A 17,771-nucleotide genomic window follows, 5' to 3' on the forward strand; every position below is an offset into this window, starting at 1 on the left:
GGGTGAGGGGGATAAATGTCCTCAGCTGCTGCATCTGGCCCTCGGGCCGTAGTTTAAGGACCCCTGCCTAAGGATATGATCTCAAGGATATTGTCCAATATCCAAAGAAACATCTAGGAACTGAAGAAACTGCATACTTTTGTAAGTTTGGGAAAGGATTTTCATTTGAAACAAGCTGTCATTTGGAAAGCTTCATAGTTTCTCACTAAAGATTGAAAACTATAAGCCCACTAAGAAAACTGAGTTACACTCTCTTCATGTGCAGTACTCAAAAGTTAAATTTTTACTTAAAGCACCAAAACAAAATAATGGCAAGATATAGGGATGGCAAAGTGATTTATCATAGAAAAATTTCTCCATCTACTACGTTAAACTTGGCATTTTCGAATCCAAATTAACATATTACATTGTAGTCACCTAGTATATACAGTGTCACAAGTCTTAGTACTTCTAAGCTGTAAGAGACTACTAAAGACTTTTGCTATTTATTTTTGTAATCAAACATTTTAAAAAAGCCACATAAAAAGGTATTTTTGACACTGAAGACATCTTAAGGCAAATGAATATAGATTTCCCTCCCCAGTTTACTGAATACTTTTAAGTGCTATTTGGAAATCACTGATTATTACAGCCAGAAAAATTAAAACTTTCTTTGAATATTGAAAGATATATCAATATTGCAGTTATTAAACAAGGAATCTAATTTGTCTTTTGCCTGGTAAGAGCTCAATACTTGATAAATGAATCTCACCGAATAGAAATTTTAACAACTGGCCTATAGTAAATTTTATTAATTTTTAAATTAGTATTGAATATATACAAAGAACATGCATTTTACTGTTATTAATTCACATATCATGGAGACTTAATAATGCTCAGAAAATTTTTACATTAACATAGGAATATGCCTGATTTTATTTACTGCAGATCTGTTGCCTTTAAAGGGAGATTTTAAAGTCTGCAAGAACTAGAAAACATATGAAAGAACTAGACTGGAATTAGCTATATAATTGTGGTCACTATCCAAATAAATGGTAACAAGTTCAGAGAGAGAGGGGGGAAAAAATACAATCCAATCGAATTCTAATTTTATATAACTTTAATGACTACTTAACTATTAAAACAAAATTTAACTAAATTTATCCAAAGCTAAATTAATTCAATGCAGGTGGCATAAAGTCCTATTCACAGAATTCAATCCCTCCCTCCCTCCCCTCCAACAGCTTCCGATATAAAGATGACTGTGTTCATTGAAAGGCTAAATTGTATCCTGTTGGTCAGGCAGGAAGTAGCTACATGGTAAATGCTAAAGGTATGAAGAACACAACTGAACTAGAAAAAAAAAAAATATGTGACCGAGATTTAAAAAAACAACAACAAAAAAAACCCAACACAACCGTGCACAAGCACACACACACACCACAGACACACAAAGAACTCCCCTCCTCAAAAAGTACATCAAGAAAGACCTAGGTGTGTTTATACATGGTTTTCCTTGCTGAAGCAAGTATGCGCTTATTCAAAGAACAGTAGAGTTTACAACTTTCTACAGTATTGAAAAGAGGGATAGACAGTACTGCCTGTGAAACAAGGTCAAGTAAACATAAAAGCAATTTAGCTATATGGTTTTTTCAATGAACAATTTCCCCCTTCCTCCCTCCTTTCTGAACGGGGACTCTTCAACAAAGTTACATTGAGTACATAATGATGGCACCCAAAGCCAATCCATAACTCCTGAATGACTTATCAGATGAATGGCACTATTTGGTCATAAAAGCAAGTAAGCACGATCAAAGTTTCAGGTGATATTCCAGTACATGAAAGCACATAAGTATGGTCTTAACTCAATTCTACAGGATTCTTTTGAAAAAAATATTTCAATTTAAGCAAAAAGCAAGTAAAAATGCATTGCTTTTCAATTGGAAAAAGAATTTAGAACAATGCTTAATTCCCACATCTGGGATTATTTAGCAGAGAATTACTGTACGAAGTATCAGAGATAATTAAGGACCCAAGAGAATTCATTTATAAGATCAATTTACAGCTACATATTAATTTTATACCTAATTATATAAACTTTAACTATTAGTTGCTAAAATTGGCTCTTGATTCAGTTCCAGTAAAGCCCATCAACAATTTCTATATTAAAATCTTAATCATGTGCACACATCCTTAAAAAGCAGATATTTTGTATTAGGAGAAAGTACTTCCTTCATAAAACTTTTTCAAATAAATTTAAACTTAATTAGGCACAAATTTTAAAGTCTTCATTTGATGGATGTATTTTTACTCGAACATACAAAAAGTTAACTTCTCTCCTTAACTGCTAAATTAATCTGGATTACTACAAAAATATCACGAATAAAATTTTCAGTGTTAATATCCATAATTATGTGCTCATCATTTGCACACAAACATATTTTGGTTAATATTATGATGTTATACCTATGTCTCAAAGCACCAAAATGTCCAGTGGGAAAAAAAAAAGACCATAAAAAACCTGTTGTTCTTTAAAGGGTGTCAACCAACCATTATAGGTCACTCTTTTTACTAGTTTTAAAATATAATTTGGAAAAATAGGTCCATATTAAATAGCATGTTTTTGTATTAAACAAAGTATCACAACATACATACTTACCTTCTCATTAAATAAAAAATTGAACAGTAGTCTCATTTTAGACTTATTTTAATTCTGAAATGTAGTTTCACCAATTTCCAAGTAAATTTTTGAGGATCTATAATTTATTTGAAGAATCCTTAGATTCCACGCGAGGAGAACCTAGTTCTCAGAAGTAACTGAAAAATCTCATCATCAATCTTTCCTAAAACATGACTATGCTTCAAGAACCCCTAGAATGATATTACAAAAGGGTCTCCAGTTTCCCATTAATAACCACCAGCCTAAAAGGGAGCATTATGATCCTTACCTTGTAAAGGATTTAAAAAGCAAAGATTTAATGTAAAGTAAAAAATGCAAATAGAAATAGGTCCACTTTGTTTAATGTTGTACAAAAAGTATGGGTAGAACCAAAAGTGAAATATACATTATCACATTTGTTTACACCACTATCTAGGACAGTTCTTCAGATTCACTTTACTATGCAAACAATATAAAGTATGAGGCAATTTGGGGAAAAAAGAAGGGGGAGGGGAGAGAGAGAACAAAAAGAAACTTCCTATTCTGTTTATTCTTCTACATTGTATAGCTGTGCTCACAGAGACGGCTTCTTTTATTCTTCCACGACTCAGGAATTCAGTTGTAAATAAAATTGAACCTGAATTTTTTTTTTTAAGAAAAAAAAATTTTATTAATGGGATAATTTTCATTAATCACAAATTAAAAAACAAAATAACAGTTGTTATCCAATATCTCTCATAAAAAATACACTAAAGCACATAGGCATAGAGAAACCCAAGTACTAGTTCATTACTCATTATGTGTAATACAGGAATAATATACAAAGTATAGTCAGATTCAACTACTTTTCGACATTTAGACACCTAATATACTCCACAAGATACCTTGGTATCTCCTTCCTCTGATTAAGGACTTTAACTTAAGTAACCCAGTCAAGTATTACTTCAAAAATTGCAAAGAATGGCTGATAGCATATTTATAGAAATATTTATTTCCTTAAAATTTGCTTAGACACACATCTTCCTAGTTTTGCAATATCACATGTAATGTTTTTAAATAAAGTTTTTAATCCTTAGTTTACCACACACTTTAATCGCTGCAAGCTATCTCCTTATGTAAACTGTTTTAATCTATGCAACTTAAATGATTACATGTATTTCTTACTAACTTAAAATATGACCACTAAAATAAAAATGCACCAAAATTATTACTTCTTGATTTTTTTCAGAACATTCTAAGTTTTCAATATACATCAATGTATTATGATACTCTGATATTCTTTACCTGCTCAAAAGCTGAGGAAGGCTGGAAATGATAGGTCCGTATCCTGGTGCATTGTCATATAATTCAAACAATGGCGCAGCTACCAGTTTGTAATTTTTGGGGACCGCAAACAAGGCTAAAATTAAACAAATAATTAATCTTTCAAGTTGTTTTTTAAAAAAACTACACAATGGCAACTGACAGAGCATAATGTTTTAACACTTTCAAAGTAAGTTTTTATTGGTTTCTTCTTAATGAAATGAGAAAATTTTCAAAAACATTTTTTGGGAAAAGATTATGGAAATCTATTTCAAAGGCCTCTTAAGTAATTTCTTTTATTTATTGCTTTTAAATAATTGCCCTTATAGAACAACACAAATATCAACTTGAGGAATTTTTTTATTCATTTTTTAAAAATTCAGGCAATCTATGTGAAACATGAGTATATCAATGGCAGTTTGTTGTAAGAGTTAGAATAATACGAGCAAGCTAGTGGATAGAGCACCAGCCCTGAAGTCAGGAGTTCCTGGGTTCAAATCTGGCCTCAGACACTTAACACTTCCTGACTATGTGACCCTGGACAAGTCACTTAATCCCAATTGCCTCAGCCAAAAAAAAAAAAATTAGAATACCCTAATGATTTTTATTAAAATTATAATCATCATGGTAGATTAAAAAATTAATCAGTTTGAAAAGCCATACAGTCCTCCCTGTTACTCCAACAGCAATAATGCAGTTTATAGAAAATTAGTATTGATGTCTGAACAATTACAGAGCCCAAACTCAGTGCTTAGTCAATTTTAAGGTAATCTATATTTAGATCCAGTTACTTTAGTTTTTCCTTCTATCATATTTTATGAATGGCAGGTGTACAATAATATATAGGGAATTGGCATCAGTCAGGAAGTCTCCCTTCTGAAATCCCAACTATAGTCAGTATATCACTATATCAACAATACATTATTAGTATATATGTTAATTAGATAGCTTCTTTAATGTTGAATTGATGCCTTGAAATTACCAAAGGTTCTAAATTAATTTCCTTCAAAGTTCTAAAGAATTTTTAAAAACTAAAATTAAATATTCTGAGTCTTAGTAGTAAAATAAACACTTACCTTTTTCTTGAAGCTGAACCAAAAAGAGTTTTTTGTGCTCTTTAGGTTTTGTAATATGTGCTGGAATATATGGGTACTAAAACAACAAAAGAGAATTAAGAATAAATCACTAAAAAACACTTGAATATGTAGCCAGTAGATCCAGATTTCAGAAAAATAATAAAATTTTTAATGACTTTAAAACTCAATTTAAAACCCAGGATTTCTCTATCACAAAGTTACATTTTCTAAAATTTTTATGTGCATGTGCTTGTTTTAAAATATCTTTACGAAATAATCATCAGGAAATTATGCAAGGATAAAAAAGAGTTTTAGATTTTGAAGATTCTTTATATTTAATTTACCTATGTTTTATATATGAGGGAACTGAGATTTAAAATGATTTATATTCAAGTCACAAAGAACTTAGAAAGCCGATGTTTAAAGCAAAAAAAAAAGTTTTGAGACAGCATGGCATAATGGATAGAATTGGTCTTAAGAGTTATAAAGATCCGGGCAACTAGGTGGCACAGAGTATAGAATACCAGCCCTGAAATCAGGAGGATCTGAGTTCAAATCTGATCTCAGACAGTTAGTACTAACTAGCTGTGTGATGTTGAGGGAATCACTTAACCCCAACTGCCTCAGTAAAAAACAAAACAAGAGTTTGAAAGACCCTAGTTCAAGTCCTTCTCCTGTCACAGCATGTGTGTAACCCTGCATACTTGGTGCCCCAGGTAACTTTCAAGACGGTAACAATCTGCATTGATCGAAATTTCTCACCAGAAGCATTCCCACAATAATAATACAGGTTCACTCACAATCCCCTCTCCCCAAGTATATTTTACCCAGAGTTAGCCCTGCTCTGCAATAACCTAAAGCAAATTATTTTTACCCCCTGGTCTCAAAATGTCACATGAACTAGGCAAATGAGCAATGACTGAAAGACAGCAGATGGGTAAAAAGATAGTTTTACCAATTAATGTTTAAAAGAAAAATTTTAAGTTCATATATATAGCTGAAGCTATAAATCATGGTTAATAGAAAGTGGCTTGTAACCTCCCTCTCTTTTCTCCCTTCCCCACCCTCCCAACTACATATTTTCCTTTTATGACAGTCTCCTCTTCCTATTAAATTTTACCTGCTCTCACTTGTACAAAAAAATCTTCCATGGGGAAGGATATAGACAAAATAGAGTATTATATACCATGCACTCTTAAGGACCAGACAATATACTAAGTACACATTCCAAATTTGAACTTAAGCTTAATACTCTAAGGCTAGACCTTTCCACTTTTATCCTTTGATCTTTCTGACATCTCTAATTTTCTCAGGGAATTTTCATTAATAGGACAAAACTGAGCCATTGCTCTTAAAGGAAATTTTGAATTTAAGGGATATTTCTATATGAAAAGAATTTAAGGAGTATTTTTACATAAACACTTTTCTTCTTAAGTTTGCATTTCCACTTTCTTGAGGACAAGATATAATTGACATATATGGCAAGTCTGAATTAGTAGTATCATTAGCACATTTAGGAAGTACCCTGAAAGCTCAAACAAGATTCAGTTTTTGAAGACTTTCTTTAATCAGGAACATGACAAACATTTCAAGATCTCCTTACTGGAAAAATCATCCTATCTCCCACTTTGCCAAATTACTACTTTCAGAGAATTCACCAAATAGTAAGCAGTAACAACCTTCCCATAAAAGAGTAGAGTAGGAAGTTAGGAAAGAGGTTCAGGGAAGAAATCCTAAGCAAAAATCAAACACAATCTTAAGTCTCAGTTTCAGAGATAAAATACCCCAAAGGTAGGAAGAAAACAGATAAGCCAAGATTATCTCCAAAGATATAGAGAAATGTACTTCTTTCCATTGGGTGTGAATACTGCATACACTGACAGAGCTGATGTTCTTATTAGTTTTGATGAATTGTTCCCCTTTCCCTTTTAAAAATTCTTTTTATTACAATGAATCACTGTGTAGGAGATGGCTGAGAGATATATACCAGAATGAAGGTAATACAAAAAGATTTCAACAGAAGTTTAAAAGAAAAAAGACAATGTAATATTTAACTATAGTAATAGGAAAAAAATATAATTCACCAGTTAATGCACACAGCATTAAATTAATTGTCTTGTTAACATTCAAAGAAATATTAATGGTACTCTTTTTAAGAAGAAATCACCTTTGCTTTAGCCATTTGAAGAAAAATCTTTTGTTTTAACATCACCTAAACTTTCCAAAATATACTCCAACCACTCACTCCCCAGATAGCATCCCTTATAATTTTTTTTCTTAATAAGCAAAGTTAAACAACACATTCATCACATCTTACATTATATGTGATATTCCACACCCTAACTTCCTTCCTTCTGAAGGAGGCATATTTTTATATCTACTTTGGAGTCAAGATTGGTCACATTACACTTTTTTGGTATTCCATTCCCATTACTGTCATTCTATTTGGATGATAATCATCGTGTAGCCTGTTTTTCTTGTGCTTATTCACTTTATACCAATTCAGGTAAATTTTCCTTTGCTTTTCTCTTCATATATCTCCTTTCTTGTTGCACACAACTATCCTACTATATTCATTGTGCTATAATTTTGTGTGGCTATTCCCCAAATATTTACTGATTTTAATTCCTAGTCACCAAGGAAAATGTTGTTATAAGTATGTTGGTATATAGTGGATCTTTCTTGTATTACTCACCTCCTTGGATATGCCAGCAGTGGAATCTCTGGTGTAAAGGGTAAGGAGGACATTTTAGTCACTTTTTTTGCACAATTTAAAATTATATTACAGTTATCTGAAAATGGCTGAAAAGAAGAACTTACATTAAGCCCCAAATGCCCAACAAATATAAATTAAGACACTGACCTGTGGGGGTTCAAAATTTGGTCTCCACCAGTTACCAATGCAATCATCAATGACCCAGTCTTGCAGAACTCCATCTTGACGTCCCAGTATCTATTAAAAAAAAAAAAAAATTACAGTTAGTAAAAAGTTAAAACATTATGAGTCACTTCTAACAACATCACTGGTAGGAAGTATATGATTAAAGATTCTCTACTAACAATTTGTCCTTTCTAAAGGATTTTGCCTGTTTATTTTGTCCTATCAATCCCATAGCATTCATAATTAGTTCAAACTGAATAATCCTAAATGACTGCTTGAGAAACAAATCTATTACTCTTTTCTAATTATATGACAAAATTATGGAGATGGTCACTCTTTTAAGCCAGCCAATTGTCTGAGATTTTTTTCCTACTGGGCACTTTCTTTTATTTATGGTTTCTATAAATCAACCATTTCAACTAGTGCAAACAAGTGGCCATATCATATTTTTCACTATATTCATCCAAAGTGTGTTTCAGATACATTAAAGAACTTCTGTCCAACCAGCACAGAAATATGCTTTTTCATTTTGCCAAACAAACGATAATCTGATACCTTTTCTTAAATAAAAATCTAACCTAGAACAAATTCTAAGAGTAACTGTGCTTTCAATAATAAAGTATTCAGTGTCACTAAAATATCTTTTAGTTAAGAAATTTAGAATCAATTATTATTGAGAGAGAATGAAAAGAGTAAAAATTTAAAAATTCCTATCTTCTGTTGTTAAATTTTATTCAATGAAAATTAAAACTTCAATGAAACAAAAATTCCAAATAAATCTAAGCCATTCGAATATGAATGACAATTACTCACCAATTTGACAGTGTTTGTATTAAAATAGTGAAATAAAAGAAAATACCTCTGTCATTAAACGTTTGAGTCCTTCTACTTCATCTTCTCCTGGATTAAGTTCACCACCAGGTCTGTGAAATGATAGTCAATCATACAAAATTTTAACAAAAATTCTGCACAGTTGTCTTGTCCAAGGAAGCACAAGAATGAAATTTTAATTTCCAAATAAAATATAACTATGTTTTAAATACCAAGTCTTAAAATATTCAGAAGAACATTGTGAAGAAGTTACAGTATTCTTATCTCTTCCTTCACTCTGGTCTAGAGACAGAGGTGGCTCTTCTTATTGCTAAGGTAAACCTTGTTATTATGTTATATTATATGTTATTATATGTATCCCCCTTCTGATTTCTCCAGTCAGACTTCTTTCCCACCCCCATTCTCCTGATTATCCTTTATCTCTTCCTACTGGTACCTGTCTAGCTATTTGGAAACATGCCTCTGGCTCTCCCATTCTTAAAAAACACTTGATCTAACTTCCTCACTACAAATATCCTATATATAACAATATAAAAGTATTTCTACTTCCTTTCTTGACTAAATCTCTGAGAAAGCTACCAATACTAAGTGGTTCCCCTCCTCTCATTTCACTTTTTAAAAATCCTATGTAATATGCCGGCAATCTTATCATTCAATTGAAATATGCCTACCTCTTTACTTCAAAATCTAAAGACCTTTTTTGTTCCTGCATCTACTAATTTATACTCTTCTCTCCAGATTTTTATGACATTGCTTTCTCTTTAGAGTCCTAACTGTCCATGTGCTCCTTTGCTGGTTCTAAAGCACCAATGTTCTCAAGGCTCTGTCCTTTTTCTATGCTTTCTCACTTGATGATCAAAGTTCAACTATCTTCTAATTCTCAAAAGCACTCAATGTCCCAAAAGCCTAAGTTTGGCTTTAAGATTTAAATATTTTATGCCATTAATGTTTTACCCTTATTTAATAATGCAACACTATACCAAGACTTTTGAGATATCCTGAATACAGCCCTAGCATCTTACAGTTTTTCATCACTAACTACCTTTTGGATAACTTGATTCAAAAATTTCTTAGGCATCTCCAAAATCTACCTTCCTTTCTAACTCCTCTATTCCTTTTGAGATTATCACCATCCTCTCAATCATGATGCTTACCATTTGGTATTTTCCTTTATTTCTCATTCTCTCATACCCACATACCCAATCCACTGACAAATTTTGTCAATGGTATTTCTACCTTAGTAACATCTCTGGTAGTTGTCCCCTTTTCTCCACTCACACAGGTGATCATCACCTTACTTGAACTACAACAATTGCTCTCTATTACCTAGTTTTCCTGCCTTGTCTCTCCCTACTCCCATCTAGCCTCTATTTCACTGCAAAAGAGATTTTTCTAAAGCGTAGGTCTGGCCACCTCATTTCTATTGTTCAGTGAGTTCTAGTGTCTCCCTATTAGCTCCAGAATCAGCTACTTGCCATTTTCTCAAGCATACCACTACACTTTCTCTCATACCTTGAATTCTCTTTTTCTTCTTTACCTCTGCCTGTTGGTCTCCCTTCAAGAGTTAGTTTAAATTTGACCTTTAGCAGGAAGCCCTTCTCAATTTCCCAGTTGGTGGTACCCTGCCCTGCCATATTACATTCCATTCAGGCTGAACAGATCTCACAGGTATCTACTTATTCACATTCCTACATCTCCTCCCCTCCAAAATGTGTTCCTTGTTTTTGCCTTTCTTTGAATCCCTAGCATTCAACAGTGTCCTGCATACAGTGCTTAACAAATGCTTATTGACTACCTCTTCTATTTAGAAGTTGAAATAATAAACTTGATCAAAATTAAAAATAATTTAAGGATTCTAGAAAACTGAACATTCAGACAACATAAAACAAACATTTCAGCATTTTAAATATCTTTTCAAACAAATCTCAATATGTATGCCAGCCTTCCAAACAAAAAAAAATCTGTCTACAAGTCACCTGCCCATCCCATTTTTTTCTCACTTGAGGATACAGTGACAAGCAGAAATAAGGAAAATATAACAGTAAGGCTGCTGTGCTCAATTTTTTCACTGCAATGTAACAACTAGTTCTAAGTATCACCAATGGTAACTTTTCCTTCTAGCAGTCAGGTTGAATAGCTACTGGCCAAACATTTTCATGTGGCATGAAATATTATCAACCTAAATAGTAAAGATAAACCTTTTTAAAAACAAATATTACAAACAAAATCCCATGATATTTGGAGAATAGGGAAACCATTCATCTTCAGATAAAAATTTCATATGTTGTTCATATGAAAAGTAATACAATTAAGTATCATGATTAAACTTGGAAAAATCCATTTTAAAGAACACGTCAATAAGGTTGAATCTCTAATATTGGTGATAAACCGAAATGAACTATGTATTCTATTATTTAAAAAGCAGGGCAGCATCAGTTGGGGAATGGCTGAATAAGTTATGGTATGTGAATATAATGAAATACTACTGCTCATAAGAAATGGATGAGCAGGATGATTTCAGTAAAGTCTGTAGAGACTTACATGAACTGATGCTAAGTGAAGTAAGCAAAACCAAGAGAACATTGTACACAGCAACATCAAGATTATGTAATGATTAACTGTGATAGACTTGGCTCTTTTCAACAATAAGGCAATTACAATAGACTTGTGATGGAAAGAGCTATCCACATCCAGAGGACTATGGAGACTGAATGTGAATCACAGCACAATATTTTCACCTTTTTTTGTTGTTCTTTGCATCTTTTTTTGTTTTCTTTTTTTTTTTTTCATTTCCCCCCTTTTGTTCAGATTATTCTTGCACAGTATGATGAATGTAGAAACATGTTTAAAAGAACTGCACATGTTTAACTTATATTAACTTGCTGTCCAGGGGAGAGAAAATATGTAACCCAAGGTTTTGCAAGGATGCTAATACTTTACAAGTTGTATTATATAGCATTTTGTTAATGGGAACTTGATTATCAATTTCCAAACACTTACAGCTTGAAAAAAGTTGTGCCCAGTTGCAGGAGTAATACATGAGGTAACCGGTGCTCATGCACAATCAGAACACCCTCTACAGTCCGCCTCATTCCAATCTTGTCAAATTCCTCCCTCATTCGCTGAAATCGAGCTGCAACAGAGCTGTCCTTTTCATAAAGGGGCTCTTTTGTACCAAAAGTATAATTTGTAAGTGGATATCTGCAAACAAAACAAAGTGCATAACCTGAAAATGATAGTTCACAACAATCTACTACTATATAGTAACATCTCATGAAATTGGCTTGCTAATTAAAAACTGGCTTTCTATAGGACTTTTATTTTTTTGCAGACCTTAACATCCCATTATCATCCCCCACAACCACACAATGAGGCAGATTCTACAATCCTAGAAGATGAAGCTCAGGGACATTAAATAACTGGCACAGCTAGTGTCACATGGGACTATATATTATATTAAGTATGCATGCTTATAATTTCTATATACATATATGCTATATACAACATATACACAATACACAAATCTGGATGGGACTCATGATTCCATTAATACTGAGAAATATTTGTGGGGAAACATTCAACTGATGCAGCATTCTGGGATAACCTTTAAAGAGTTTTCTGGGAGCACTGAAAGGTTAAGTGACTGGCCCATGGTCACACAGCTATTATATAGAAAAGACTGAATTTGAACCCAGTTAGGTTTTCTTGGCTTTCTCTTTTCCATATTATGCTGTCTGCCTCTTACTTTGTAGAGTAGGTGCTGGGTATCTACTGGACTCCTATACATGGACATATAATCTAGTTCCATTATAAAATAGCTCTCAAGTGCTATCCAAATTGGTCTGCTTAGTTCTGTTGTAAATGTTATGCTGCAGAGGACAGGACTAGTTAATTATTATAAAGTTTAGAAGTAATCCTATAGAGAAATCCCAACCTTCTAAATCAAAGAACATCTATCTCTTCTTTAGTTCATTTGAGAATTTCTCAGGGACATTAGGGTCAATAAAGTACTCTGCCAAAATGGGATCATTTTTCTCCAAAAGGAAGTTGTCCTAATGAACTTCTCAATCACCATTTGTCTAATGATTTTCTACTAAGACCAAAGCTTCAAAGGAGAAAATTGTTCCTTAAAAAACTTTATCTGTGAATTTATATCTTTTCCCAATTTTTGATTCTTTAGCTACACTCTTTCCACCACATGAAATCAAGTTGAAATGTACAAAAGCTTAACCAGAGTGATTTTGGTGTAAAATTTATTTGAATTTAATATCTACTGGTCATCCTGCCATCTAGGGGAGGGGGTGGGGGGGTAAGAGGTGAAAAATTGGAACAAGAGGTTTGGCAATTGTTAATGCTGTAAAGTTACCCATGCATATATCCTGTAAATAAAAGGCTATTAAAAAAAAAAAAAGTAAAATTTATTTGAGAGGTAAACCTCAATTTCTCATTTTCCATCCTTTCTTCCTTTGTCCAACCCTGGTAACTGCTGAAAATTATTTTCTTCATCCTACTTCTATCTACTGGCATAGCAGGAACTATTGCAGCCCTTTAAATCTAAAACATCGTTTTCTTAGATCTGATCCACTGTAGTTTCAGGGTGAAATCAATAGGTAATTTCCTCACAAACTGGGCTAGTGTACAGAAAAAGCTCTCCCCTGGTTAAGCACTATATCCATAAACTCCTCAGATTTTCTCAGCTGAACCATGCCAACTCCATCAGCAGTTTCATTCTTCTGTACTCTTTTCCATTTTTATTTATACTTTTATTAAGCTTTTCTGAAAGAATATGATGCTAAGTGAAGTGAGTAGAACCAAGAGCACAAGATTATGTGACAATTAACTGTGATAGACTTGGCTTTTTTCAACAATGAAGGGATTCAAGGCAATCCAATAAATTTGAGATAGAACGTAACATCCAAATCTAGAAAGGTAACTATGGAGACCGAATATGGCTCAAAGTATAGTATTTTCATCTTTTTGTTGTTGTTTGTTTGCTTTTTAAAATTTTCTTGTATTTTATTTTTCCTTTTTGATGTGATTTTTCTTGCACAGCATGAAGAATATGGAAATATGTTTAGAAGAATTGCACATGTTTAACCTATATTAAATTGCTTGCTGGGGGAGGAGGAGGAAGGGAGAAAAAAATCGGAACACAAGGTTTTGCAAAGGTGAATGCTGAAAACTATCTTTTTATATATTTAAAAAGCAAAAACAAACAAACAAACAAAAAAAAAAACAAAGGATACTTCTCAAACCACTCTATTTTTGGATCGATTCATCCTGAATTCTCTCTCCAAGTTCTCTTTCCAGCTTACAAGCCATTTTAAATTTTTTAGCCCCTTTGGACCAAATTATAAACCCATACAATCAAGCCCAGGAAATACCCACACCTCCAAAAAGCTCTCTTACAGAGGGTTGATTCACTACACACAAAGGCATCTTAAAAGTGGTAATAGTAATAGCAATAATAATAGTATTTATAGAGCCTTTAAGGTTTGCAAAGGACTTTATATGTGTTACCTCATTTTAACCTCCTTCAGAAGTAGGTGCTATCATTATCCTTATTTTACAAATAAGGAAACAGGGAGAGCCCATTAAAGTAATTTGTCCTGAGACACATGTCTGAGGCTATATTTTAAGTCAGGCCTTTCTAACTCCAGATCCAGCTCACAATCTACTGCATCACCTAGCAATTTAGTGGATGGAGAACTGGCAAAGGAGTCAGGAAGATCTGGGTTCAAGTCATGCTTCTGACACAAAGTGATTGCCTGAGCAAGGGCAAGTCAACTACTGAGGGCAGGAGCAAGATGGAGGGAGGCCAGGAGGGAATGGAGTAAGGAACTGCTTTATTCCAAATCACGGATGTACCACTCCCCCATGTCAAACAGTGATAAATTCAATATTTCTGGAGGAAAATTTTAAAAATGTAGGATCTTACAGTTCTTATCCTCTCTAACTGCAGCTGGCTCCTCAATCCAACTGTTCCATATTTTTTTGGTGGAGAAAGGGAGGTGTTTTTGCTTTAGACATTCATTCTTAATGAGTTACCAAAAATTGTATTTACTAGCAAGGTAACACATTGTGTTCCTAATTCAAAACTCTAACGCCCCCAAATAGAAGTCTAAAACCAAATACCATGATATTCTTAAATTATGTCACATACTTTCTTACTTCAAATTAGCAAAATTCACTCCCACATGTAACTGATATTTGGTTAGAAGGCTCAACATCATCTTTAGTTAGACATGTTTGTTATATAGCAACAGTGCAAGATGTGTCCCTATTCCCCTATAAGGACATGAAAGTGAAAAATTAAAGATCAAAACACCAGTTATAAAACCTAATCTTAAAAGGCACTTTAAGTAATATTTTTTACCTACATTCTTTTGAGGGGCAACTAGTTGGAGCACTGAATTAGAGTGCCATGCCTGAAGATTCATCTTTCTAGCTGTGTTTGCCTCAGTTTCTTCACCTATAAAATGAGCTAAAGAAGGAAATGGCAAACCATTACAATACCTTTGTCAAGAAAACCCCAAATGGGGTCACAAAGGTAGAACACAACAGAAAAAACTCAACAATGACAAGGAATAAAAGGAAAGAAACAAAGGATGAAGCTTATTTTCATTTAGCATGTTTCTTGCCTATCCAGAAGGATGAAAAACTGCCCCTACTTAAACAACAAATATTTCTGAATATAGTCAGTACCCAAAAAAATTTAAAAAAAATTGTTTTCCAAAATTGTCACTTTTTTAGAAATGAGAATGCATATTCTCATGTAAATGTTATAAATGTTCACCATTTTCAGATTAGCCCACAAATTTATTTTCATAGCACCAGAACTGAAAGGTTATTAGTGATCATTAATTCTGACCATCCTCTCAGAAAAGATTAAGCAGTTCAATTTGAATGCTTTCAGGTTTGGTGGTCTGACAATAGCTCTAAGTATAATTTTCATATTGTTGAGATAAAAATTAGTAGATTACATTTTAGTCAAAATACCAAAGACAGAAGCTAACCTCTAAGTTCTGTACAAGGATCATCTTTTATTTCTTAACCAAATGCAAATTTAGGAGCCTTACTTTTTCCATTAGAAATAAGTGCTTACATTTATGTCAACTTTGTATTAAGTAAATAGCAAAATGAACAGTAATTCTCACTAAATGATATGCACACTCACTCACTGACTAGTAAAAATGTGTGCTGCCCATTTATTGGGATGAGATTCCAAACATGAATTATATTCCTGATAAAATCTGCATTTTAAGTTTAAGCAAAAATCTTTGGAGAATGTATTATACATGCTTTTCTAGGACCAGTCATCTCTTAGCAAAGAAATGATGTGTTCCCATAGCAACAATGCAGTACCACACAGCAACCACATGCAGTACAATGTGCCAGGATGCTGGCCTAGTGGAAAAAGCAATATCCTTGAAAGGAAAGACAAAAAGACAGACCTCAAGCTTCCTCCCACTTGCCAATTCAACCAAATGTCTAAGCAGGGACAACTGAAAGAACCCACAATAAACGGCAAACGTGGTAAGTAATGGAGTTTGCTGCCAGAAAGAAAAAGCTGACTATTATTGCCTCTCTCAGTCAGGTGCCCAAAGATTAAGAAAAGGTTTTATTTTTATGGAGTTTTTTAATGGAAAAATTTATTCCCCTTTCTGAAGCTCATTTTGGACTAGATGTTAACAGAATGTCCTGTCCCTCTACTTAATATCTCCAAATTATCCTGCATGTGCTTTGTACACAGCTGCTTTATGGTCCCCTCCATGAGACAGCTCCTGGAGAGTAGGCTTTCTTTGTATCCCCAGCACTTAACACAGTGTCTGGCACAAAGCAGGTGCTTAGTAAATGTTTACTGAATAACTTCGGCTTTACGGTCTATGATTCTCAGATGCGGTCATTTACTCCAGGTGCGACCACTGGTAAGAGAAGCCCTTCATAATCAAGCCTGACCCCTCCCTTACACATCCCCCACTTACTCTTCTATCTAGTGACAATAGTTCCTAGTCCTTCCTTACACATAAGATACTCCATTTCCCAACACTGGGTCTTTCCTCAGGCAGTCTTCCATGCCTGGAATGCTCTCCCTTCTCATCCCCCTGGCTTCCCTGACTCAAGTCCCAGCTTAAAACCCGCTTTCTACAGGAAGCCTTTCCCGAACCTCCTTAGTGTTATAACGTGCCTTCCCCAAGGAAGGCTACTTCAGTACGCGGTTTGTTTACTGAAATGTTTGCACAAGGTCTCCCCCCCATTATGCTGTGAGCTCGAGGGCAAGGAGAGTGGCCAGGGCTCAGCCCCGAGCCTGGCATTTAGAAAAGCTTATTGACAGACTGAAAGCCTCTTCTATTTCCTGCATTAGAGATTTAAAAGCTGGTCTGCGATGCCCTAAAAATCCTTTAGACCTGACATTTAAGTTGAGGGGGAGTTCAGGGAGAGGAGGGTGGCCTGGGATACGCCCACGTGTAGAGTGAAAGGCCGAGCGCGCCAAAGCGAGGTGGGAGCGCGCCAAGCCCACTGGGGCACGGGACTCGCGGGGGACCGAAAGCGCGCGCCTCTGGAAAAGGAGTTGGGGGAGCGCTTCGAGAGAGGGAGGACAAAATCGAAAGGGTGTCAGAGGTGCGCTCGTGGCTGGAAGTTAGGGACGGCGGGAAAGGGAGGGAGCACGTCGCGGCCCGAGAAGCAGGATGCTGAGGATGTCACTCACAGGTTGATGGTGCGCTCCAGGGTGAGAGGCTTGGTCTGCTGGATGTATTTGTTCCCAAACTGATTCACACCCCGGGGCCAGCCCGTCTGCGAACGGTTGGGCGGCACAACAGACATGCTGGCGAGGGAGGGCGCGGGCGCGAGTGCTGACTGGGGCAGACGGAAACCGAAAGAAAGAGCTACTCCCTTTCAAGGCCGAATTAGAGTCCCACTGAGGCAACCGCTACCGCCATTAACATGGAGGCGCAAGAGAAGGAAGCCGACGCTCACCGGAAGTGCGCTCTGACCTATCCTTCCGCAGCGTTAGGCGATTCCCTCGAATAGTAGAAGGGAG

The 17,771-nt window shown here is 34.8% G+C and overlaps 1 protein-coding gene across 1 annotated transcript; it reads right to left on the minus strand.

Annotated features, from left to right (window-relative positions):
- Nucleotides 1-172: 172 nt before the first annotated feature.
- On the minus strand, nucleotides 173-17,721 carry NUDT21 (nudix hydrolase 21). The gene is made up of 7 exons (XM_003757268.4): nucleotides 17,439-17,721; nucleotides 11,729-11,929; nucleotides 8,757-8,820; nucleotides 7,880-7,969; nucleotides 5,017-5,092; nucleotides 3,923-4,037; nucleotides 173-3,275 (listed from the first exon to the last, which is right to left on the minus strand). The coding sequence occupies exons 1-7, from the start codon at nucleotides 17,552-17,554 to the stop codon at nucleotides 3,254-3,256; spliced, it is 684 nt and encodes a 227-aa protein (XP_003757316.1). The 5' UTR covers nucleotides 17,555-17,721; the 3' UTR covers nucleotides 173-3,253.
- Nucleotides 17,722-17,771: the final 50 nt, after the last annotated feature.

Source organism: Sarcophilus harrisii, chromosome 2 (genome assembly GCF_902635505.1).
Source record: "Sarcophilus harrisii chromosome 2, mSarHar1.11, whole genome shotgun sequence".
NCBI lineage: Eukaryota > Metazoa > Chordata > Mammalia > Dasyuromorphia > Dasyuridae > Sarcophilus > Sarcophilus harrisii.

What these genes read in the sequence shown, in the direction of transcription:
- NUDT21 (XM_003757268.4), bottom strand. Translation starts at nt 17,554, where the DNA reads ATGTCTGTTGTGCCGCCCAACCGTTCGCAGACGGGCTGGCCCCGGGGT. An exon ending in GGCACAACTTTTTTCAAGCT is followed by an intron (nt 8,821 to 11,728) that starts GTAAGTGTTTGG and finishes ATCATTTCACAG; the next exon opens with ACCTGGTGGTGAACTTAATC. An exon ending in CAAATTTTGAACCCCCACAG is followed by an intron (nt 5,093 to 7,879) that starts GTCAGTGTCTTA and finishes TTGTTGTTTTAG; the next exon opens with TACCCATATATTCCAGCACA.